At 52.6% G+C, this 23,405-nt stretch overlaps 9 protein-coding genes across 9 annotated transcripts; 3 read left to right on the top strand and 6 right to left on the bottom strand.

The window, feature by feature from the left end:
* Window positions 1-867: 867 nt before the first annotated feature.
* Window positions 868-1,152, bottom strand: UHO2_02299 (uncharacterized protein; the record flags this gene model as incomplete). Its single annotated transcript, XM_041559736.1, has 1 exon — window positions 868-1,152. The coding sequence occupies one exon, from the start codon at window positions 1,150-1,152 to the stop codon at window positions 868-870; it is 285 nt and encodes a 94-aa protein (XP_041415670.1).
* A 516-nt stretch (window positions 1,153-1,668) lies between these two features.
* UHO2_02298 (putative KRE6 - glucan synthase subunit) lies at window positions 1,669-4,503 on the bottom strand (the record flags this gene model as incomplete). The annotated part of the gene is made up of 1 exon (XM_041559735.1): window positions 1,669-4,503. The coding sequence occupies one exon, from the start codon at window positions 4,501-4,503 to the stop codon at window positions 1,669-1,671; it is 2,835 nt and encodes a 944-aa protein (XP_041415669.1).
* A 2,086-nt stretch (window positions 4,504-6,589) lies between these two features.
* UHO2_02297 (uncharacterized protein) lies at window positions 6,590-7,705 on the bottom strand (the record flags this gene model as incomplete). The annotated part of the gene is made up of 1 exon (XM_041559734.1): window positions 6,590-7,705. One exon carries the CDS (start codon window positions 7,703-7,705, stop codon window positions 6,590-6,592), a length of 1,116 nt encoding a protein of 371 aa, XP_041415668.1.
* An 862-nt stretch (window positions 7,706-8,567) lies between these two features.
* Window positions 8,568-10,256, top strand: UHO2_02296 (uncharacterized protein; the record flags this gene model as incomplete). The annotated part of the gene is made up of 1 exon (XM_041559733.1): window positions 8,568-10,256. The coding sequence occupies one exon, from the start codon at window positions 8,568-8,570 to the stop codon at window positions 10,254-10,256; it is 1,689 nt and encodes a 562-aa protein (XP_041415667.1).
* An 84-nt stretch (window positions 10,257-10,340) lies between these two features.
* UHO2_02295 (uncharacterized protein) lies at window positions 10,341-14,564 on the bottom strand (the record flags this gene model as incomplete). The annotated part of the gene is made up of 1 exon (XM_041559732.1): window positions 10,341-14,564. One exon carries the CDS (start codon window positions 14,562-14,564, stop codon window positions 10,341-10,343), a length of 4,224 nt encoding a protein of 1,407 aa, XP_041415666.1.
* Window positions 14,565-16,072: 1,508 nt separating this feature from the next.
* On the bottom strand, window positions 16,073-16,962 carry UHO2_02294 (putative RPL14B - ribosomal protein; the record flags this gene model as incomplete). The annotated part of the gene is made up of 2 exons (XM_041559731.1): window positions 16,073-16,369; window positions 16,852-16,962. The coding sequence occupies 2 exons, from the start codon at window positions 16,960-16,962 to the stop codon at window positions 16,073-16,075; spliced, it is 408 nt and encodes a 135-aa protein (XP_041415665.1).
* Window positions 16,963-18,885: 1,923 nt separating this feature from the next.
* UHO2_02293 (putative RPL42B - ribosomal protein L36a.e) lies at window positions 18,886-19,851 on the top strand (the record flags this gene model as incomplete). Its single annotated transcript, XM_041559730.1, has 2 exons — window positions 18,886-18,947; window positions 19,593-19,851. 2 exons carry the CDS (start codon window positions 18,886-18,888, stop codon window positions 19,849-19,851), a joined length of 321 nt encoding a protein of 106 aa, XP_041415664.1.
* A 500-nt stretch (window positions 19,852-20,351) lies between these two features.
* UHO2_02292 (putative ZUO1 - zuotin) lies at window positions 20,352-21,722 on the bottom strand (the record flags this gene model as incomplete). The annotated part of the gene is made up of 1 exon (XM_041559729.1): window positions 20,352-21,722. One exon carries the CDS (start codon window positions 21,720-21,722, stop codon window positions 20,352-20,354), a length of 1,371 nt encoding a protein of 456 aa, XP_041415663.1.
* Window positions 21,723-22,028: 306 nt separating this feature from the next.
* On the top strand, window positions 22,029-23,387 carry UHO2_02291 (putative serine-tRNA ligase, cytosolic; the record flags this gene model as incomplete). Its single annotated transcript, XM_041559728.1, has 1 exon — window positions 22,029-23,387. One exon carries the CDS (start codon window positions 22,029-22,031, stop codon window positions 23,385-23,387), a length of 1,359 nt encoding a protein of 452 aa, XP_041415662.1.
* Between the last annotated feature and the right edge of the window lie 18 nt (window positions 23,388-23,405).

Below are 23,405 nucleotides of genomic sequence, written 5' to 3'. Positions count from 1 at the left end.
ACGCCGGCGCAATCTCAAAAAGTGTCTCTTTGTTGTGGCACATCACATTCGTCTCAGATCGATTGACCAAGGCAGATAGATCAGAAGCGAAGCAATGAATGATTTTCCGAACCTTCAATTCATACCATAACAAGACCAATAGGAGAGCATAAAGGAGATTAGGATTGCGGGATGAGCGTGAGTGTGCTCATAGGCTCGAGAGGCTCCCGGACCGCCGTAAGGGGGCCGGATGAGCGCAAGAGAGCGGGAAATACAGGGTGGGAAAACACTTGAAGAGTCGGCGAGATTCTGCTAAGCGAGCAGCTGCGAGAATGGTGGTGTTTGGAGAGAGAGCATTCTGCAGCTGCGCGATGACTTGGCAGAATCTCTGACCACGGATCACATCGCGTGACTTTAATCACGTGATTATCTTCTACGCATGTTGACGGCTAGTGTCAAGAGTGTTTAGCATCGCGCATCTGAAAGGCTAGCCCGTCAGCTTCTGTACTGTCCTCTACAAACTCATCTCCGTAGCCGTAAACACTTACGATCACATCTGGAATGCAGCTAGGAGAAGCGCAGCCATATACCATCGCCGTCCCTCAAATCGGAGCGTTTGTCGGCGCTGCCTATGTCAGAACCTCTAACAGGACAAACTTTCGCAGCGCTACGGGGACGAAGGTGTCGTCCAACAACAATGCCGATGTCTAAGCTAAGAATGAGGGTGAGAAGGACAACTTCGCGTATCCTAAGGAAGGTGAAGGTAGGGTGGGTGATCGTGAATTGTGACGATTGTAGGCATAGGGGGGTTTGAGGTTGAAGTCTTTCGCGTGGCGATCGCAGTCGAAACCTTGATGTTTGGGAACGTGGTTGCGGAGGAAGTCGCTTTTAGCAGTTCCCATGGTCCTGGCAATTGTCTTCGCTGGTCTCATTGTGATTTTCGCCCCCTTCCATGACCCCCACCTGCACCTCTTCTTCCTCATTCCCCATCAATGAGGTGATTGTATCACCTACGAATCCAGCCACGCTAGCGGCAATCGGCACTAAAAACGCAATGGCACGGGCCTGCGGATAGAAGTTCGAGATGAGGTCAATTACGCGATTGAGCACAACGTGGGCTGCCGTGCTTTGCATCCAGGCTCCCAGTGCGCGAACCACGACGCGGTTGGGCATGTTGGCGAAAAGATATGGTCGAAGTTAGATGTGAGAGGTGAGAAGGAGAAGGAAAAGGAGAAGGAGAAGGTTGTGGAGAGAATGTGTAGTTCGCCCTCGAGCAAACGAGTATATATACCTTGTGTCATACAGAGAAAGGCTGCGCAGAAGGGGTGAGGTGAAAGACTGAGCGGAATCCATATAACAAGATTCCGGCGCCGCCTGCCGTACCGCTGCCAATGAAGGCGCAGAATCTCTTTCTTGTCGTGCGCACGGAAAGCCGCGCTCTCAACTGCTAGTGCCGCTGCGATTTGGTACGATCCAGCCCGGCGTCATGTGGAAGAAGCGATTGATTATCACGACAAAGAATGAGTGTGTGTATACGGAACAAGTTGTATAGATACAGTATATGTGTGTTGCGCAGAGCGCAGATGTAGAGTTCGCGATTCTATCAACCAGATTGTTCTCCTCGAAATGAAGTCTGACGGTGCAATGAATGGTTGCAGTTGTCCGACACGGCACCGAAGTGGCGGCCGCTCAACACTGTCCAAGCATCGAGTTACCTGGGAAGCTCTGCGCATAGCCACCTCTCTCCCTCGTCTCAGTCCAAGTTGTCAAGTTCGCATTATAATACGCCTCCTTATGTTTCTCGATATACGCCGCCGTCGGAGCATTCTCCGGATCACAACCCACATTCTCCTCCCCTTCGACCTGCCAAACTCTGACATAATCCACCAACATTGTCGCCGGCCAAGTCAAATGTCTCCAATCCACCGTTGTAAAGCTTGCACTAATACCCAGATTCAAGAGAATATACATTGGTTCGTACGGAATGGGTCTCTGACCGATTTGCGTACCCGCATCGGGACCGAGTGCTTGCGAGTTGAGCCGCCACATTGGATCGCCATCTACTGTCCAGAGAATGTACGAATCAGGGTCGGAGCCAGGGTTGTATTCGAATCCGTAGGAGGAGAAGGTTGCTTGTGTGTCTTCGTAAGCGGATCGCTTTGTGTAGACGAGACCGGAAGCGGCTTGTTGGTATACGGAACCGGTGTAGGAGTTAAGTTCGGCATCAGGGGAGAAGAATTCGGTGGAACCGGGGGTGTCGGTGAGGTTGTAACCAATGTTGAAGGGTGCGATTTGGGCTGACATGGATGCGAAACCGCGAGAGCCTCGGACGTGGGATGCGACTGCTTCGATGATGTCGATTTCAGGTGCTGAACGACCGACCCATGATCCATCGGCATGTTTGGGTCCTGGGTGATCGTCCGAATTCCCGCATGTGCATCTACTTAATCTTTGACCAGGGAGGTATGAGAGATAGGGACCGTATTTGTCGACGTAGACACCCGTAGTCTGCGCTGCGATAGGCCCAGTCCCATTCGCAAAAGTCTGATTTGGCAAAGTCCCCACATCACAAGAATCATACGTATAAGGCCACATCCCATCCGTCGTAGCACCAAACCCAGCTCTCCCCAAATTCCCCATCGTCCAAGCAGCAGGCCACAGCCCCGGAATATCCGGCGAACCTGGCAACACCATCGCCACCTCAATATATCCACCTGTAAAACATAACTGATTCCAAGACTGCAGCATTCCGCCTCTAAAGTTTAGATTATGCGTTGCAATCTGATCCAGCGTAATCACCAAACTTCCGTTCGCCGTGGTAACCGCACTCGGATCGTACCATTCGTAGTTGTCCGTTCCCCAATAATGCAAATCCATCGCAGTCCAAAATGGATCGTCACCAGGGTAGAAGCTTCGGCCATCACGGTTAAATTCGTCGCTGAAAACCAGATTCATTTTGCGGTTAGTTCCATCGAGGGTGTTTCGAGTTTTGACATTGTCGGGGGTATCTGGGTCAACTAGACTTCGACCGATTTTGAGATCGGCTACTTGACCTGTGGCGTTGATTCCACCGAGATTGAAGCCTCCCTTTGTCGAAGACTTGTGTCGGGTTAGCCATGAAATGACAGGGTAGCCGCCGAACAACGCCAACAGGCCCAACCCAATCACTGCTAGCGTTCCGATGTTCAATACTCCCCTCGGCGGGAAGATGCCTTTGTTGGAGGCTTTGCGGTCTTGCTCTGCATCTGGTTCGTGGAGGTAATCGTCTGCTTCAGCCTCGGCGTCGTAATCACCCCACATTTTGATCTCTGTTACGCCATCTCCTCGGATCGAAGGGGATAGGGGGACGGGTGTTCCGGGTATGGACCCGCCGAGCTTCTTCTCATCGAAATACGGGCCCGTCGGAGAGGCTGTGGCGGAGAGCGGTGTGCAAGGACCATTTGTGAAGCTTCCCGGTGCATAAGGTCTGCGTGGGCTGGGAAGAGAGTAGATCGAGCTGGAAGAATCATTGATGTTGAGTATCGGCACCAGACCTGTGGAGAAAGCGTCGTTGCGTTTGTTAGGATACTTCTCCTCATGCGAAGTGAAGCTTGATGATGAAGAAAGACCTTTTGGATGATTGACGGAGAGGCCACCGATCATATGGTGTGCTGTGGGCGCTTTGTACCCGAGGCCAGGGGAGGAGAGAGGACTGTTTCCTCTTGCTGAACGAGGTGGATGTAGACCAGATGGGTTTGAAGCTATGGCTTTGTCATCGAATTTGGTGGGGGCCGGCGCGGTACTTGTGCCGGTTCTGGCTTCTGTGGTAGAGTCTTCGATCGGGATCGAGGTCTCAATCCGCAACCCCTTGGCATTGATATTATGAGAAGAGTCCTTCATGTCGTCATTTCCTATGCGACTCTTGCGTTTTGATGTTGCACCAAAGAGTCCAAGACCGTGAGGAACCTTTGAGTATCGATTGGAGCTTGTTCGTGCAGCACCACCTGCCTCTGCTTGATTTGAGGAAGAAGAGGATGCGATAGCGATACCGACAAGACTCGTCTGTTCCTGTTCGGTTCTGAAAGCAGATGCACCTGCTTCCCCTACTGCTTCCGTTGATGGGCTGAGATGTGCCAGAGAGGGAGAGTCGAAAGAACGCGCCGCCAAGCGAGGCGAAGCTGTACTCGTCCTTGCCTTGTTGACCTCCAAAGATCTACTCACTAATGTCTCCTGAGCACTAACAGGAGCGCTATTCCTCGCCCTTGCGGCAGACGCAACAGAATCGAGATAAGCCAAAAAGGCTTCGCTTGGTGGCTGAGTCGACTCGTGCTGATCACTTCTGCTGATGCTGCTGCTGCTAATGCTGCTGCTAATGCTGCTGCTGCTGCTACTGCTGCTATCGACGTGGTTGTGGTACGAATCGAGAATCTCGGTAGAAGAAATGGAAGTTGAGAAGGAAAGAGAGTTGGGGATGGCTACAGAGCTTGCATTTGATGTCGGTCGTTGCTCTGTTTGCTGCTCTGGGGGAACAGAGGAATGCGACATGACTGCAAGCCTCCACTGGCACGCGGATGAATGCTTGGCGGAGGGTGATTGTGGTTGTGGTGGCGTTCTTGTGAAAAGAGAAACAGGAACGACGAACGATCGGACGTTGCCATGAGGCTGTTTGATACATATACATCAAGCGAGAATCACTTTCCGGACTTGCGACTCGGTTGGCACTTATTCGCATCGCTCGCACCACAGATCATCCTGTTTTTTTCGAAGACGCATTCAGCAGTATGGCACCACAGATCCGGTGCAATCGGCTGAGAGGAGAAGAAGTAGGGACAGCGGTGAACGCAAACTCAGGGGGCTTCATTGTATGCGATACACCCGACCGTGTAGCCGTGCAGTACGATCTTCACCCTTCCGCTCTTCGGCCATCACAGCTTGCTGACACACACTCTCTCCTATATCTAAAGATGCAGGACGGAGGGAGGGGGAAAAGATCTGCATACAATCTCTCCCCTGCGGCTGCGATAAAGTGATTTCGAACCTGCACTCCGGAGCTAAGCTAGCAGCTGCTCTGTGAGGTGCAGTAGAGAGAGGGAAAGAGAGGGAAGGAGGAGGTTGAAAGGAATGCAAATGCCACCGGGTTCTACGACTCGCGGGGTCGGACTGTCAAACTTTGCAGAAACACGAACGAGAGCTGTTGGTCTCGCTTGTCCTTCTGTCTCGGTTCGAGGACATGATCGTCGAGAGACAAACCTCTGCCCCTCCCTCTCCTCTCTCCCGGCGGAGTCATTCCTGCGGTTTCCTCCGCTCCATTCTTCGACTTTTTACTCGCAGGTCGGTTGCCAAGCCCGTTGGTACCTCAACTTAGCGCGGGATTTCTTCGTCTGTAAGGAGCTTCATTTCTTCTCGCGCGCGCGTGCTTGTCCTGTCACGCAAGTCTGCACTCCTCTTCCTTCTCTTGTAAGATTGCAGCACAGGTATAGTAAGGTAGAAGGGAACCGTTGCCGAACAAGAAGTAATCAAGGTCGCAGTTTTGCTGTTTCTGTGTCGGTGCGCTTTAGTTGAAGTTTGAAAGGTAGAGACGCCACTTCATCGGGGCCACGATCAGGCTCCTTTCGCACGGGTGTATAGCAACTGCAATGCTTACCATATTCGAAAGGGACTGAGACTAAAAACATGAGTATGTATACCTTTGACACCATCTTCGAGGACGCTGAGCTGCCTTGCTGCTGACATCAAAAATTTTGGCCTTGTCACGTCTCAACGCCGAGGTGCATAAACTCACAAGTCCTCGCGGTTTGGAAAGTGCCCGTCGTCGATCCAGCATGATGGTTGACAGTCTGGGCTCCGATGTGGTAGAGGGTAAGGTTTGGGTCGTCCGGATGGCATGCAAAGCTCTAATGTCACATCAGGATCGGTTGGGGGAGCTGATCGGGTAAGAGGAGAGCAGCATAGGCATGAGCACAAAGGTGAAGGGCGAGGTGCGTTCCTTTGTCTTCCCACGTGCAGATTTTAGCGAGGATGTGAGTGCTGGAGATAACGATCCAGCAGAGCGCGAACTGATGACGGATCGGGGAGATTCGAACTGATCGAAGATCGGGCGGGCCTATATGATGGAGATCGAGGACCGTTGGGACCTATCCGTTGTCATACATCCTCATTAGGTGGGATGTTCCCACAGTCAGCCACAAACCACAATGCATATAGATAATGAGCGGAGAGCTTGAGGCTACCGCCATGTCCTTCCCTTATGTCAATATAGTATAGTGTTTTAGCTCAAAAGCTTGAACACCGTACTTGGACTGATATCTCCCGATAAGTGTCGATCAGAGTCAAATCTTCCAACAGTGAGATGTGTGTTGCGGACCCTGCGTTGTGGAATTAGAAGCAGCGGTCTAACAAGGCCGAGATGTGGCATTTCTTTTTGTGACCGCAATTTCAACCATCATTTCATACGATCAGTTGCTGTAACCTTAATCACTGAAGACTTGATGACGAGGGCTGCACATCGCCCCGATACATCGAAACATCGGGTACATCACCACCATTGCTTTCACATCGATACTCGCACACCGACACATCGACATCGACTCTATGAACGCGACAAAACATCTATCGTATTCCTGAATTATTGCTATCGACGACGCTTGGTACCAGCTCTAGCACTTCTCCCGCTGCTCTGTCTCGCCATCGCCGGGGCTGAAGGCTGGATACTTCCTTCCTCCTCCTCACTCTCCGCTCCACCCGCTACCTCACCTTCTTCCGTCCTCTGCCTCTTTCTCGGAGTATTGCTATTCGAAGCTGCCGCAGTCGAGCTAGATCCGTCACCCACCTCGCCTTCTTCATCCGAACCTGTGACCGCTGTTGAATCTCGCTTCCTCCTCATTTCCCCTCCCGCTGCTGAAGGTCTGAACGTCGGTGCAGCGGGATCCAACTTGCCCCCCTGCGCCTCTGCTTCCACCGTAACTGCTCTCCTTGGAGTGGAACTACCACTCCTAGTACCAGGAGCAGCACCTTCTTCCTGCTCCTCCCCTTCCTCCACTTCATCTCCGCTCACCCTCCTACTTCCCTTCCCCGCACCACCCGCTTCAGACCCTTCTTCCCCAGCTGCAATATCTGTAGCTTCCCCCTCCCCCTCACCATCCGCTCTCTCAACCTCCCTCCGTTCCCTCTCGCCAACTTCAAACCCAACATCCTCCCTCAACCTCCCAACTTCTCTCACCACCCCACTCATTCTCTCGCCCGCATCTTTACTCAACGCTCTGTACTTCTCCCTTTCCCTCCTCACCTCTTCCAACCCTTCCTGCAATCTTCCTAGACTCTCTTCCAATTCCTCTCTCGTCGGGAGTTTGACAATCTCTCCTGCGACAAGGTCGTATTCGAGCTTGTTCTTTCGTTCCCTCCTCACATCTTCCAGCTTTCTTTTCAGAGCGTTGATTCGGCCCTGTGTGGAAGTCTGTTCAGCGGTAATAGAAGAGAGTTCATCCGTGTAGGAGCGGATTTCAGAAGAAGAAGAGTTATGGGCGATAGAAGACAGCCGAAGGAGTTGGAGACGATAGGATTCCAGATCGGCTTTGAAAGATAGACGAGAGGCAGCGATGGCTTCGGAGTCGGTGGAGGAGAGGAGAAGAGTGAGCTTTTTGATGAGTCGCCGGAGGGAACGCTCGTCGACTTGCATGCGTGATTTGATGAGTGATTCTTGTTGTTCGCCTGAGAGAGGTTGTAGGCGTGAGCCTGAGGCGGAAGCCATTGTGGATGCTGTTCGTGTTCGCAGGCTCAGCGTGGGTATGCGGGTAGGCGATAGTTGGAAGCCTGGCCTGATGAATATGGGTTGTCGCTGAATGCGACTGATGTCTGAACAGATGATGTCGAATGATGAATGAGAAGTGGAATGGTGTGTCGAAAGCCAAGATGGACGAGCGCTTTCTCAAGCCCGACTTCCGTGCATCTTTTTCCCGCCGGGTTGAGATTGTTAGAGCCGTCACACGCACAATTCTCACCTTGGGCACAAAAATCATCCATGCTTTGTCTCGCTTCCCTTTGTGCAACAACTTCCCTTTGTCCTCGTGGTCGCCGTATCTGACACCAGTCCCACATTCGCATACACTGTGGGCGCAATCGATGCACGTCCTCATGGCCTTTCTTCTGGGATCTTGCGTTCTTCCCTTTGTTCTTCGAGACCGTGTACACAACCCTTTGTGCTCCCTGTCATACTTTATGATTGCGCTCGGTGAAGGGGAGATGAGCCAGAACGACACTTGTCGACACACTCGAGTGCATGGAACAAAGGAGTCTATTGCTGCCGGCGGTCGCCTTCCTCAAGAGTTGGACCAATCTCCTGTTGATGTCCTACACATTGCGCTTCAACTTTGTACCTCCTTCTTGCTTCTCGACATCATCTTTTGAGCAGGTCTCTCTACCTCTTACACCACGTCGTCAGGATCTCAAGATCAGCGACTGTCGTCCCCTTCTCCAAGCATTTCTCTGCCATATACAAGCAACGAGTACCAGTTTCGAAGCTCGGCTGGACCCAGGCGATTCAACATTGACAACTTACACTACCATCCGTCTAACCCGGCTCATTCCTCACTTGAGCATAGGTATCGGGAACAATGTTCATCCCTCCCTACCTCCAAAGATACCTATTCCTAAACGCCATCCGACTCCTAACCATAATCTCCTGCTCTCTAGTCATAGCCTCCACGATCCGTCTACTCGTCATAAACTTCCAACACTATCCTCCCCAACCGGCCACCCTCCTCGACCCAACCCTCGCATACTACCCATCCACCGACATACCCACCACATTCTTCGGCGTATTCTGGTCAACCCTCCACCACATCTCAATCTCCCTCGTCCTCTTTGTCGTAATCCTATCCGAACTCTCCCTTCCGATCCCGCTCCTTCATAGGCTGTTTAAGAACACACTGCCGTTTTTAGGGCCGAATTGGGGAACGGGGTTCTTAGGCGTGCTGTTGGTGCTGGTTGCAGGGGATGGACTGAGTAGAGGCAGTGTCGGGGGGAAGTTTAAGGAGGTTAGTGAGTGGTGTATGGCGGTTGTGGGGGTGTTAAATGTGGGGTCAGGGGTTGTTTGGAGGGCGAAAGGGAAGACGGTTAGAGGTTGGGGTGGGTGGAAGGTTGAGATTGCGGAGAAGTTGGAGGGTCTGGCGGAGGCTAAGGCGAGGGCGGAGAAGGTTGTTGATGGATTGCCGATGCCCGTGGGTTTTGGGAAGAAGAAAGCGGGGGCTGAGGGTGAGGGTGAGGGTGGAGGGTTGAAGGGTTTGGTTGGGAAAGCGGCCGAGATGATGGGAAAGAAGTTGGATGAGAGGCAGCAGAAGAAGGAAGCGAAAGTAGCAGCCGGCCAACCTAAAGCCATTGGAGAGAAAGACCTGGAGAAAGCGCAATTCACCAACATACAACCACCGCCAGCTGCGAGACCGCCGCAAGGACTAGGCTTGTTCACTCCAGCCTTACCTTCCGCCGTTATCCAATCCCGCTCGGTTCATCCATCACCACGAACCTCACTATCATCCACATCAACTGACAGCATGGCACAACATCATCCAGCTCTAAAAAGCGCATCGACCCGCATTCCTCCTCCTCCCCTAGTCTTGCATCGACCACCATCAACAGCAACGACGCTCTCCCATTCCTCATGTTACTCCCTCCACCCTCCTCCCCCTGAACTCACCAAGGCTGCCTTCTCTTCGCCTCACAATCACAGCACCATGGACTCCCACCACACCAACCTATCCCCGATCCCACCCGCACCGACGAGAACACCAACCATCAAAACCGTCCGCTTTCAATCTCCCACACCCCGCCATCTCTCTACGACTATCGACTCGCACTGTGCCGATGTAGGAGGCGCAGCCGAAGAAGGAGGCAAAGCTGACGCTGGAAGCTCGTTAGCCGACTCAAAAAGCTCAGCTAATGAGGGTGCCTCAACTGACGTCGAGGGGTCGAGATTCCTCCTAGTACCAAAAATAAACACTGATATCGGACTAATTGAGGGGGAGAGAAGTCCATCAGTACTAGCAAGTCTCAAAGCAGCAATGTTAGAGGCTCAAGCGAAAGCTATGGCTACGAAAAAGAATAAGAGTATTTATTTGGGAAGTGGCAAGTGGTTTGCCGAATATCACAATGCTGCTTCTTCTCCTGCTCCTGGTTATGTTTCTCTGCCTGGATTAAAAATCAATCAGGCAGAGCCTCGGGAAGAAACAGAGAAGGGAGAGAAGGGAGAGAAGGAGCAGAAAAAGGAAGAGGAGGAGAAAGCAGGGAGACCGTACCAATTCCTGTAGCTTTACACTCGCACACAGTCTTTTTGATGTATCATTCCTTAGAAATCCAAAATTGTATTCCTATACCTCATGATGTGAGCGGAGTTAGAGTCGCTCATAGAAAAGCATATAAGCCTTACACTTCAACACCTCATCAATAGTTGCCGCTCTTACAATGGTGTCGCTTGTATAAACCCATCTTCTACCATCGTCTTTCTTTCTTGGATCCACATCGTCATCTTCCCCCTCTCCCCCCAGTTTCGGCTCGACATGTCTGTGCGCGTTAGAATTGTGACTAGCCACCGTAGGCACCGCACGTGTGGGCTCGAGCGGGGTGACTGAACCCGAACTTGGGTGGTTGGTTGGTGTAGCAGCACCGTTGGGATTGGGCGGAAGGGCGGTGTGGGATTGTTCCAGCTCGTCTAAACTGTCCCATGAGGCCATTGGTTTGAGTTGTGGTCGTGGACGGATGAGTTTCGGTCCTGTAGAGGAGGGGTTTGAGATGGAAGCGTCGCTACCGGATCCGATAGAGTGTTGGGATGAATCCGTGTCGAGCGAAGAGATGGACGTTTGGGGTGCGGTGTCGTGCGATGATGCACCAGAAACACTGGAGTTGGAAGGTATGCTGGTCATCGCCACTGAGTTCGAGGCCAAAGGTGCAGCTGATGCGGGACGAATAGGGACGGGTGCAGGGGAAGACATGTTCGTTCGTGAAGGCTTGTCCTTGCTTCCGCTGCCTCCGCCTAGGAATAATTGCCCCAGACCACCAACCACACCACCAGTGGAAGGAGCAGGCGTGTTCGTACGACTAGTAGGTGCTGAACGAGCAACCGTCTCCTTCTGCCCTTCTTTCAGCTTGACCCTATCCGAAAGCACGTATGCTGTGTAGTGTCCAGCAGACAACGAGCCTTGATGGACAATCACTGCGTACAGCCTGTACTCTGTCTTAGGTCTACGAATCACGGAGGGGACGATCTCTTTTCCGCCCGAAGTATGCACTTTGGGACCTTCTTCGAGGTCTCCCGCTGCACCTACTGCATTTTCGCCAGCGGCACCACGGTCTTGATGCTTGGCATGATCGCTAAGATGCCACGACCACATGCCATGCTTTCTCCCTTTCCTTCCACCGTGCTTTCGATGAGCAGGTGAAACTTGGACTTTGACATGACGAGCATCGACACCGGCACTGGTCGCTTCCTCCTCCGCCCTGCGTCGGATCGCAAGTGGATCACTCGAAGCCTTCAATCGTCCACGTCGATCATACTCCTCCCTCGGTGGCGCAAGCCAAGGTGTAATGTCGAGGTATTCGGGGAAGGTCACTTGATCATCGATCTTCTTGAAGCCTGCCAGACCAGAGACAAAGCCTCGTCCAGTGGCCTGGAATCGCTTCAAATGGAAGATGAGGACAGGCGGAGCAGAAGCAATGAGATAGCGCTTGAGTGCACGACGAGGAAGGCTCTGCGCAGATCGCTTGGGTCCGGTTCGATCTGAAGCCGAGGAAGGCTTCTTGTTGCCATCCTCGCCCTCTGCTTCTGTGTCCGTACCTTCGCCTGTAGACGCATTGGACTCGCTCATACCGGTAGAGAAGCCGGACATGTCGGTCTCGGTGCCTGTCTCGTATCCGCACTTGTCAGTGTTTGCACGCGCGTGACCTGTCCTTGCTCCTGCGCCTTCAACGCTGCTGAAACTCGATTGCGAGCCCGTGTCACGATGCATCACGACACCGTAACTGCCATTGCTAGAAGACACCGAGCCTGGCCCAGCAGCGTAGTCCCTCGCGACGACGTCACCACCAGCGGCGCCGCCGTTGATGCTGCCGCTGTGAGATCTTTGCACCTTGAGCTGAACATCGTCAGTGGATGCGTCAGCTGAAGTCATCGAGATGGTCGGAATATCCGATTGCACATGAGATGGATGCGAGGCGCTCGACCCGGTCATAACCGAGTCAGCGCTGCTAGCCAGGGTGCTCTTACTAGCTGAACTTGTCACGCCATTCGGATTGGTGAGCGGAACATCTGCTGCTGCTGCTGCTGCTACTGCTGTTGATTCTACGTTGCCACCGCGCTTCTCCTTCTGCTGCCCTTCGCGATCCGACTCGCGATCCGAGCTACTTGGCTCGCTACCCTCTTCATCGTCCTCTTCGGCAGCTGCAATACCTCTTCGCCTGCGTCTGCTGCGGATTTGTTCACGCTCTTGCGCATTGGGCGGGTTGGCCAGCCTCCAGCAGTTCTTGCACGCAAAGCTGTTCTCACCTTCGAGCACTTCGGCACTAGTGAACTGGCGTAGCGACGAGATGAGACCAGTGGCTGCTTGCTCTTCGCGGATCTTCTGACGACGCTTGGCACCCTGTGACTTCGGATCGGGTTCAAAGTCGGCGCAAGGGTCTCTTGCACGTGCTCCTGCGCCTGGGGAACGGAAGAAGCCGTTGATAGGCTTGCCTTGTGCTGCGGCAGCTGCAGCGACCACATTGGCCAACGGCGAAGGTGCACCAGCCTTGCGAGGGGCTCCTGAACTGGCGGCGCTAGCGGGATCGTCAGCCATAATACGAGCGATGTAGGCAGTCTGATGCGAAGAAGACTTGATGGCGGACAGAGGTGGACGCATGCCCGCACCAAAGTCGGTAGCGGCGGTACGATGGCCCAGAGGCGGGTTGGGGCTGGTTTCACGACTGCTCGCATCAGCTGCGGTAGTTACACTTCCGAGCATCCTTGCCACCCTTGTGTTGGTGCGTGCATCTCCGTTGTCTTCGCCAGCTGAAGCAGGAGCTGAATCGATATAAGGACGGGAGCCTGGACTCGGCGCCAACGAGAGCGAAGCCATGTCGGGAAAATCGGGCTCCATCTCGCTTCCCGATGTAGCTCCTAGCTTCTCATGTCTTCCTCCGCTCTTGCGCAAGCTTCGCGTACGCAGCTGGAACCGACGACGGCCTTCATCAGGAGAGAGGAAGCTTGCCGCCGACTTGTTTCGCTGAAGCGCATTCGAGTCTGCATCGCTTGCCTCTGTCTCGCTGTAGCGTGGCGTGCCTACAGGAGTGATCGAGTTGGAGCCGGCAGCGGTAGCTGCAGCAGCCGACTTGCGATCCATGATGGTGCGACCCTGAGTAGCTTTCCTCCATCGATCGGCCATACTGCGGAGTCGGTCTCGTTTGCGTGACTTTGGGTTGTTGGCATCGTCGCGCAGACTAAGACTGATGTCGTAGAAGTCTTCATAGGTGTGCGAGACCTTCTTGCACCCTTCACAGACGACCATGCTCGCCAATTTGCCACAGAAGAGCAGATCTAAGAAGGGCAGAAGCTCCTCCTCGGTCGGTGCTGCACTGACACCATCTGCTTCTATAGCAGAAGATGCTGCTGGATGCGAGACGATCTGACCATTCTCCATATCAGCAGGTGTGAGACGGTTCAAAGGCGATGTGGTGGATGCTGCTGCTGCTGCTGCTGTTGTTGTTGTTGTTGTTGTTGTTGTTGTCGTAGAGGAAGCGTGATTGAGGTTTGCCTTCTTGTTGGGCGGTGGTGGACGCATCTTCTTGATAACATCGAGCTCCTCCATACGACAGGCGTCGAGAAGGTGGCGCATGAGCTCATGACCATCCTGCTGCCCATACTCAAGATACTGGTCGTACTTTTTCCCTAGCTGATTGAGCAGACGCTTAGGGTTGATGTTGATCGAGTTGCGTGGCTTGTGGGCGCCGGTCCAGAACTGTTCGAGAACATGGCGGAAGGCGGTGTTGAGTGGAAGATCGAGTGCATCAGGCTCGTACATGGAAGTAGACGGAGCAGCGCCGTTCTGATGTGAAGAAAGTGGACCGGGAACAGGCAAAGGCAGCTTGCCTGGTTTGATGGTGGCGACTGGATCATGCGCAGGGAGCGTGTTCAGAGATGCTAGTGACGAGTCGAGGCTGCCATTTGGGTTTGGTGGATGGTCTATACGGCGTCCGTGCTCGTTATCACTGACACGGAGAGCAGGACTCTGGACTCGGTTGGGCCATTGGTTGTGCCGAGATGGTACAAGAGCAGCGGTGGTTGATGTCGGTGGCTCTTCGAAGTATGATGCGGGGACAGGAGGGCCCTCAACGAGAAGCCGGAAGTCACGCGTGTTGCCGATGGCCTGAATGACGGAATTGAGGAAGCAAGTGTTTCCGAGGTTCAAGGTTCCGGGGTGGTAAGAAGGGTCATACTCGTTGTTCGTCTTTGAGTACTTTGAGCTCGAAGCAGAGAAAGAGCCGCCAAGGAGACCGGGGATGAAGGACGAGGATAAGGAAGAAGACGGCCCAGGCTCTGGTGCGGCGCTGGTCCGAGAGCCCTTGCCTGGGAAGAGAGGGTTGCCCATTTCTTCTGGGTGCACGCTCCGTGGGCGGCGGCTGAGACAATCGGTGTACGAAAGATGCTCAACAAATGGAGAGAGAGAGCTTCAAAACTTCATGCCTAAGCACAGCGAGTTGCTGTCGAATGTGAAGGGGTGTGTGTGCGTCCAGGACGGCAAAGATGTAGGCCGTCAAAAAGATTATGTGTGATGGGCGATGGCGGCCTGAAGCGAAGGCAGCTGGTGGAAGGGCCAGGGAGCGGGTGCGGCGAGATGGATACTGAGCGCTCTAATTTCGCGATTGAAGGTCTATGAAGAGATGAAGCGAGTCCGAGCTGAGAATGGGAAAAGATGCCGAAAGTATGATGTTAAAGCCGAACGAAGTTGAAGAAAGGAAAGAGCGAGCCGTCCGGGGGGTTGAAGCAAATGACGGAAGCAACAAGGAGTGTTGATATAGAAGAGAAAGAAGAAAGCTTGATGCAAAGATGGAGGAAGGAGAGAAGCGAGGATGATGACGATGATGATGATGCAAAGCGATGCAAGAACACAAAAGACCAAGGCGAAAAGGCTAAACTGACCAGGGGTCCAAGCGGCAAAGCAGCAGCGAGGTGCGTATATTAGTGAGTGTCCGAAGCCTTCTTTCTCTAAAAGCAGCTCTCGCTGAGTTGACCGAGCCAAGGCAAAAATCGCACGTAAATTCGTGCTGAGCTTTGTTTCTATGTCTCATAGGCAAAAAAACAAGCAGCGGGAGAGAGGCGGGGAGGAGCGAAATTGAATGAGACCCACAAGACTCCAGGGTTCTGTTGGGGCAAAAACAGAAAGAAAGAAAGAAAGAAAGAAAGAAAGAAAGAAAGAAAGAATGTCCAACCTCAGACAGAAAAATGAGCATCGTCATTTCCATCCATCGCAGCTTCCACGTTGCATCACCCATGCTCATGCTCATACTCATGCTCATGCTCATGCTCATGCTCATGCTCATGCTCATACTCAAGCCCTTGTTTGTTCCGCCTTGACAACGAGCCCACTTCCGCCGAGTACAGCCGAAGGCTGTGTTTAATTACGGTATCGACAAGCAAAGACACAGCAGCAGTAAGGGCAAATGGGAAAGTTGTTGTGTTGGAATTTTGCGTTCCCCCTCGTTCTGAAAAAGGAGAGAAACGATGCATAGTACATGGTGTGAGAAGTGATGTCAAGTGACAATGATTGTGAACCTGGCTGTAGGAACCTTTTGAGGTATTCGACGTCTCTGTTTGGTACCAGCTGTTTTGCTTGAGGACCATGATCGAATCCAGAAAGGAATACGAAAGAAAGTGAACCGGACTGCCCAGAAACGAGGGGGGAGAACATGCAGTAACGCCGAGTCTCGATCATAGTCCCAAGGTAAAAACGATGCTGCAGGAAGATGCCGAACAAGGAGATGCCGGACAAGGAGATCGCCGTGATTCAATCATGTCGTGTATAGTGCGTGTGTATGTGATGGGGGAGAATGCTGCAAGTGTGAGAACCGAAACCGAGACATAGAGGCTGGACGCTGTTTAGGCGGAGGCCTTCTTGGTGGCGGGCGAGAGCACATTGCGGCGCTGCTTCTTGAGGAGCATGACGTTGAATCGGTCAAAGTCAGAGAGCGAGCGGCGAGCCTTGACAGAGGCACGCTTCTTGGCCCAACCGGACTGAGCCCACTTCTCGGCAACACCGGACTTCTCGAAGAACTTCTTGACGGCGGGCGAACCAGCACCACGGGGGAGACCACGGATGATGAGCTTGGTCAAGGTGAGGTGCTTGAAAGCGAAAGGCTGACGGGTGACACCGGTGGAGGGGGAGTCAATGATGGCCTGTCGAGTTGAACGATGGGTAGATGTGAATCCAAGCAAAAAGTCAGTGTCTGCTCCACTGAATGAGACGAAGAGTACTGCGACATCAGATCACCCGGCCTAATGGGTTCCATCTGCGAATCTGACCTGTGTTTTTTTACAACACCGAGTCTTGCGGCGTGGTCCATATTCTCGCGCTCATAAGTTTCTACGTTCGTCCTTCCCTCGCCTTTGGGCCGCTCCCGACTTGCCTGATCGGCGCTGATGCAACCATCGTGATCTGTTGGAGACACCAGACGGCGACGCTTGATGCTGCAACCACCTCCGAGCACTTGGGTGTTGACTGTTTTGTCCCGCAATGCTGCTGATGCATCCCATCTTCCATCGTCTTGGACTGTCGACTGTCACATGTCGTAGTGCCCTTGTGTGTATCCAACCAAAACCTGATTGCTCCTGCCTGCGATGTCAGATATCGAGTAGTTGTGCATGTAGTGTGAACTTACCCTGTTGTGGTCGATGACCTCAACAATGACGGCGAGCTGGCCGGCAGAGGGGCCCTCCTCGACGAGGACGACACGGCCAACCTCAACGTAACGCTTAAAAGAAGCAGGCATTGTGTATGATCTGATGTGGTGCAAAGACGGTGGTGGAAGAGAAGCAAAATGTCGCAACTGTCAGCGGCCGTTGTTTTGTAATTGTAATCGAACGCGGCAACCAATTGCATCCGTATCGTTTGACTGTTGTCGACTATGTCTGCATCTTTCTGAGGTTGTCTTTACCCGTTCGTTGCTGCATGCAAGCTCAATTCAACCCTTTCCTCGTCTGATCGGGCTAGATATTGATTACTGCGATCCATCGATGGCTGGTAGATGTCTTATGAGCATGACTTAGAGAATCCTGGTGGCAGCGGTTCCTGCATCAAAGCCTGTCTCGCCGGTTCAACATCTTGCTTCATACTGCACGACGGTAATCCTGGTGTCCAGCCTCTGACTGCGTTAAGCTGTAATAGCCTGGTAAACTCTTCCCTTTTCTCGCTGCTATGTGTTGTCCATGATATCTACGAGATGCTGGTGCACTCATAATGCCGGTGCGATCCATGTTGTAAATTCGAGATGTGGACTGACTGCGAATGCACGAACCTTTTCGAGGTATAGGTATGCTAAGATGATTCAAGGTCGTAGTTTGTTGGTTGAAGAGCGGCAATAGTCTCTACGATGTCGGATGCGATGTAGGGTACGGATACGGATGCGATTGGTGATGCAGTTCACGGTGCTGTTGGCATCTACTTACGTTCTTGAAATGATGGTGATGGGCGTGGCAGAGATCGAGAAGGCAACGGCGACGATCAAGCACCTCAAACTTGGTCGCTGGGCTCAGGCTTGCAATCCACCGACAGACTGTCTCTGGGTTGCCTGTCAGTTCCTTTGGGCTGTTTGGCTGGGCTCTCGCTCACCACTTGACTGAATGTCGAACTTCTGATCCTGGCTTGGCTGCCTAAGCTGTTTGCTTCGGACAGTGGACTTCCTGCTCGCGCTGGAGGAATTGAATTCTCCCTTTCCCTTGGATATGAATTTGGACTGCACGTGATGAGTTTTTTTTTTTTTTTTTTTTTTTTTTTGTATTCATCATCTTCTCATTCACTTCTCTCCCTGTCTCCCGCTCGTTGATATCCAACCTCGACATTTGTATGAAGGCAACTAGCCTGTACAGGACGGTACTTGGAAGTATTGCATCGAGATGAAGGAGCAAAACGATCAGGATAGAAAAGGCGAGGGGGAAGAATTTGCGCTTTGAAATGAACTCGGCCGATGTCAAGTCAGCTGCAAAGTGAATACAAATTGTCCTAAGAAAATAAAAGCGAAATTCGGACTGCCGGTCTGCTGTGTCGAAAAAAATCATCGAAAGTGAGGAAGTAGCAGATGGCTTTGTGAGCTCGACTGTGGCTCAGATTGGTCAAGACTGAAGCCAAGAAGCGGCTCCGAGCCAGACAGCAGTTGAGAACGGTTTGCTTGCCTGAACCTCCGACGATTTGCTTCACTGGGTTGAGAAGGGTTTGCTTGGCTGAACCTCCGCAAAGCCTTTTGAGAATGTCGCTGACTGGCCGGTGAAGACGATTCTGTGAGTAAGCCTGCGACTGGCGCGCAAGACAGCGCTGAGCTAGGTAGGCAAGGCATAGAACCCGCTGGGAGGCCGCTCGCTATCATCCGAAACGTGCGGACACTACCACAAGCTTGACCTTTCTCCACCAATCCTCAAGTCACCAACGAATAGCGTAAGTGTTGCTCGACCTATTGCCCCGCCTTCACACAACATACACACAACATCGACAACCAACGCAGGTACGACCGACCCGTCCAGTCAATGCGTGACCAGGTCTCGGAAACCTCAGCACCAGGAATCGAATCAGCAGTCGTAGCAGGCAAAGCAGTCGTAGCAGGCAAAGCAATCCACCAGCACATATCAACGAACCCGGCCTAACCATCCACCATCATCCTCTGCACCTTCTACTTGCACCATCCTTACATCTATACAGAAAAATGGTCAACGTTCCCAAGACACGCAGGACTTACTGCAAGGGCAAGCCCTGCAAGAAGCACACGTGAGTATCCCTCTCGATAATCGCAACAGCAACAGCACCTTCAGCAGCTTCCATCGACAATATAGCAGCAGCAGCAGGCATCACGGGCATACGCTTTCGCGTTGAGATTACAGTATCACAAAGCAGGAGGATAATTGGATTTGACACGCATTGAGCCCACACAGCACTTGGATAGCTTGGACAAACACTCAGCGTGGAAGCTGTATCAACACGAACACCTCAGTACGAGGAGAAGCATCCATAGGAGTACTAGCAGAAGCAACTATCGAAGCATAGACGACGGAGCGTACTCTTCCTTACTTTAACTCAAAGACAGACAACGATTCGATGACAGGCATTGCAGGACTCTGGTGCCCAGGATTTCATGCAGCTAGATTGATGCTATGAAATCTTCAGTACAGAGTGACCTGCTTGGAGGTCTTCATGCACAAGTGCGATGTTCTTGTCTCCGGTAGCCCACATGACGTTGAAGGAGCAAAGACTGCGGGTAGATAGGATTCACTAGGAAGCATGCGTGTGCTCAGGCAGGCGTGATGTCAGCAGAGGAACGCTGCTGCTTCGATGGAAGCCGCTGCCGTTGTTGATTTACGCCGACACCCAACCTAGAACCAACAACTTACCCGTACTCGTTTGAACACCCAACAGCCCCCACAAGATCACCCAGTACAAGACTGGTAAGGCTTCGCTCTACGCTCAGGGTAAGCGCCGTTACGACAGGAAGCAGAAGGGTTACGGTGGTCAGACCAAGCCCGTCTTCCACAAGAAGGCCAAGACCACCAAGAAGGTCGTTCTCCGTCTCGAGTGCACCCAGTGCAAGTATCGATCGCACGTTGCCCTCAAGCGTTGCAAGCACTTCGAGCTTGGTGGTGACAAGAAGCAGAAGAACGCCGCCCTTGTCTTCTAAGCTTGTCGACATCCCCTCTTTTCTCCACATTATCCTTTCTCGTACATCATTTTGGAGTTGGCTGCAAGGTCGACTTCACATACTTTCTGCCTTGTGGAAGCGTCTTCGATGCGATGCTTTCTGAAAAGTTGATGGGTTCATTCGTTTGTTCCTGTTGACGTTGTACTTTTTTTTCTTCTATTGATGCGACTAGATTCAGCGCTCGTCTTGTTTCTTGTATGCAACATTATCACCAAAAGAGGTCGGCGGGACTGTCATGTTCGCTCCCTCTCACACACACAACACGCAAACTAAGCATCTTCTCTGAACCCAACTCTGATCCTGTGATTCACATTGCGTGCAAGTGTCTTTCAATCTACCCAACAAGATTCGAGTATATGAGTATGCACAATTTGACGTCACAGGAGCACAAGAGTCGATAATTGGAGAAATTGGAGTGTAGCGGCCGTCTGTGGTATTGCAGCGGCAAACAGAGTGGATCTATGAATGCAGGATGACGCTTAGGCGAAAGCCGAAGTCGCAATACCAGCATCCTTAGCAGCGTTGACGAACTGAGCCTTGACAGCGTCGGCACCGGAAGCAGCCTCAGCTTTCTTCCTGTAATCGGCGAGCTTAGTAGCCTCGAGCTTCTCACAAAGAGCGTCGAGTTCATTAAGCTGAGCCTCGATGATTTGAGGGGTAGGAGCAGCAGCCTGGAAGTAGTTGTTATCGGTGATGAGCTTATTAAGCGCCTTCTTCTCCTTCTTGATCGCCTTTTTAGCTGCCTCTTTGGCTTTCTTGGCGTCGGCTTTGGCAGCCTTCTCCTGTTCAGCGGCTTTGGCTTCTTCCTCAGCTTTGCGCTTAGCTTCCTCTTCCGCCTTCTTCTTCTCTTCGGCGGCTTTACGAGGGTCTACGGCACCAGCAGCGCCGTTGACACCAGGACGACCCTTGTTCTTCTTGGCTTCACGAGCAGCTTTGTCGTCAGCCTTGAACTGCTTGATGCGTGGGTCGACCGAGAGGGCCTTGTCGACGAGGTTGCGAAGACGTGTGTTGTCCTCCTTCTTTCTGCGAGCACGTTCGTTACGGTTCTTCTTCTCGGTGTATCGCTTGTCATCACGGTTGTCAGAGCCCTCGTTGATCTCCTTGTCGAGGTACTCAAACGAACGCCAGCTGTCGAAGTTGTACCAGAAGTCATAGAACTCGTTGACCTGGTCACGAGTCGAGTTGGCATCGCCAAGCTGAGGAACAGGACCGTTCTTAGGCTCAGAGAAACGGGACTCGCGCTCAAAGACGGGGCCCCAGAGCTTGTAGAACTTGTCAGCAGGCTCCTTGCCAGTGGGTACAGCCTCGTCATCGATGGACTCATCAACCGAGTCGAACTGACGACGCTTCTCAGGGTTGCTAAGGATCTCGTGAGCCTTGGCGATACACTTGAAGAACGAGTCATCCGAGGTGAGACCCGAAGAACCAGCCTTTTTGTCAGGGTGGTGCTTTAGAACCTTCTTGCGGTGAGCGATCTTGATCTGCTCCTGAGTAGCCTTCCAACGAAGTGCGGAAAGACCGAGAACGGCGTAGTGATCCTGAGTCTTCCACTCCTTGGGGTCACGAGCGAGAAGTTCAGCAGACTCCTCCTCGTCACCGACACCGGCATCATCGTCGCCGTTGGCAGCGGCAGCAGCAGCCTCAGCAGCAAGCTTGTCGCCGATAATCTTGTCATCCTCGGCAAAGGAGAGGTTGTTGAGCTGACGACGCTTGTGGGCGAGGAAAGCGGGACCGACAGGCTGAAGAGTATGGGTGGAAGGAGCCGAAAGGGTGGAGGCGGACGACTGACCGGGCTTGAAGCCAGCGGGAGCAGCCGAGAGCTCGTAAGGGAGGTCGATGAAGACGGACATGATGTTGTCGAGTTTTATCGAACCAGAGATGGATGGGAGGAAAGGCAGCACAGAGCTTTGCATTACAGTAGATGAATTCTTCCAACATGGCACAAACAGGAAGAATCGTGCAAAGAGGCGAAATTTGCGTGGATATGCTGTCTCGGTGTTAGGACGGCCTTATTGAACATCTTTGAATTTTGAGGTGTCAAGAAGAACGCTTTGGACGCCAACAAAACCCAGCGACTGCCAAGACCAACACAGTCTGGCAAACTTGTCTTCCTTTTCTTCTCTTCTGACCTACCACCTTCCCCACACACAGACGCCATGATCGACCTCCTCCTCCTCCAGCCCGACAAGGGCGGCAACCCTCAACTTGTCAAGGATTCGCAAAAGAAGCGAAACGCTTCTGAAGAGCTCGTCGACCAAGTCCTCAACCTCTACAAGAACTGGGTTTCCCTCCAAAAGGACCTCGACATTGCCCGTCGCGATGTCAACGCTGTCCAGGCCGAGATCACCAAGCTCCGTAAAGCCAAGGAGAACGCAGATGAACAGATGACAAAGAAGAAGGAGCTCGACGCCAAAGTCAACGAGCTCAAGCCCACCGTCGTCCAAGCCGAACAGGAGATGAAGACCAAAGCCATGCAGATTGGCAACATTGTCGGTGACAAGGTTCCCATCTCCAACACTGAAGATGACAACGCCGAGATCCGCAAATGGCACCCTGATGGTCCCAATGCACAGGTCGAGAAGAAGGAGGGTATTCTCAGCCACCACGAAGTCATGTACCGTCTCGAATTGTTCGACACGGAGCGTGGTACTAAGATCTCGGGTCACCGTGGATTCTTCCTTACCGGAGACGGTGTTGATCTCAACCAGGCCTTGATCAACTACGGTCTCGACTTCCTCCGTAAGAAGAACTACAAAAAGATCATGACCCCCTTCATGATGCGTAAGGAGGTGATGGCCAAGACTGCCCAACTGGACCAGTTCGACGAAGAGCTCTACAAAGTCACTGGTGACGAAGACGACAAGTACCTCATCGCCACCTCCGAACAGCCCATCTCCGCCCTGCACTCCGATGAAGTCTTCACCGAGCCTGCCAAGCAACTTCCCATCCGTTACGCCGGTTACTCCACCTGCTTCCGCAAAGAAGCTGGCTCGCACGGCAAAGACACCTGGGGAATCTTCCGTGTCCACCAATTCGAAAAGATCGAACAATTCTGCATTACCGACCCCGCCTCTTCCTGGGACATGCTCGAACAGATGCTTACCAACTCGGAAGAGTTTTACCAATCCCTCCAACTTCCTTACCACGTCGTTGCCATTGTCAGTGGTGCGTTGAACAATGCCGCTGCGATGAAGTATGATTTGGAAGCATGGTTCCCGTTCCAAGGAGAGTACAAGGAGTTGGTTTCGTGCTCTAACTGCACAGACTACCAGTCGAGACGTTTGGATGTGAGGTGCGGATTTAAGAAGCCCGGTGATACCAAGCAGACGTTTGTTCATATGTTGAACGGTACACTTTGTGCGACCGAGCGGGCGTTGTGCTGTGTGGTAGAGAACTGGCAGACACCGGAAGGGTTGAAGATCCCCCCTCCTTTGCAGCCGTACATGGGCGGAAGGGATTTCTTGCCTTGGGTACGGGAATTGCCTAAGAACACTACTAGCCAGAAGAAGAAGTAAAGAGCTCATCTCACGCCG

Source organism: Ustilago hordei (genome assembly GCF_900519145.1).
Source record: "Ustilago hordei strain Uho2 genome assembly, contig: UHO2_contig_03, whole genome shotgun sequence".
NCBI classification, from domain to species: Eukaryota; Fungi; Basidiomycota; class Ustilaginomycetes; order Ustilaginales; family Ustilaginaceae; genus Ustilago; species Ustilago hordei.
Note: the sequence above shows the minus strand (reverse complement) of the source record. Positions and strands in the feature narration are given on the sequence as shown.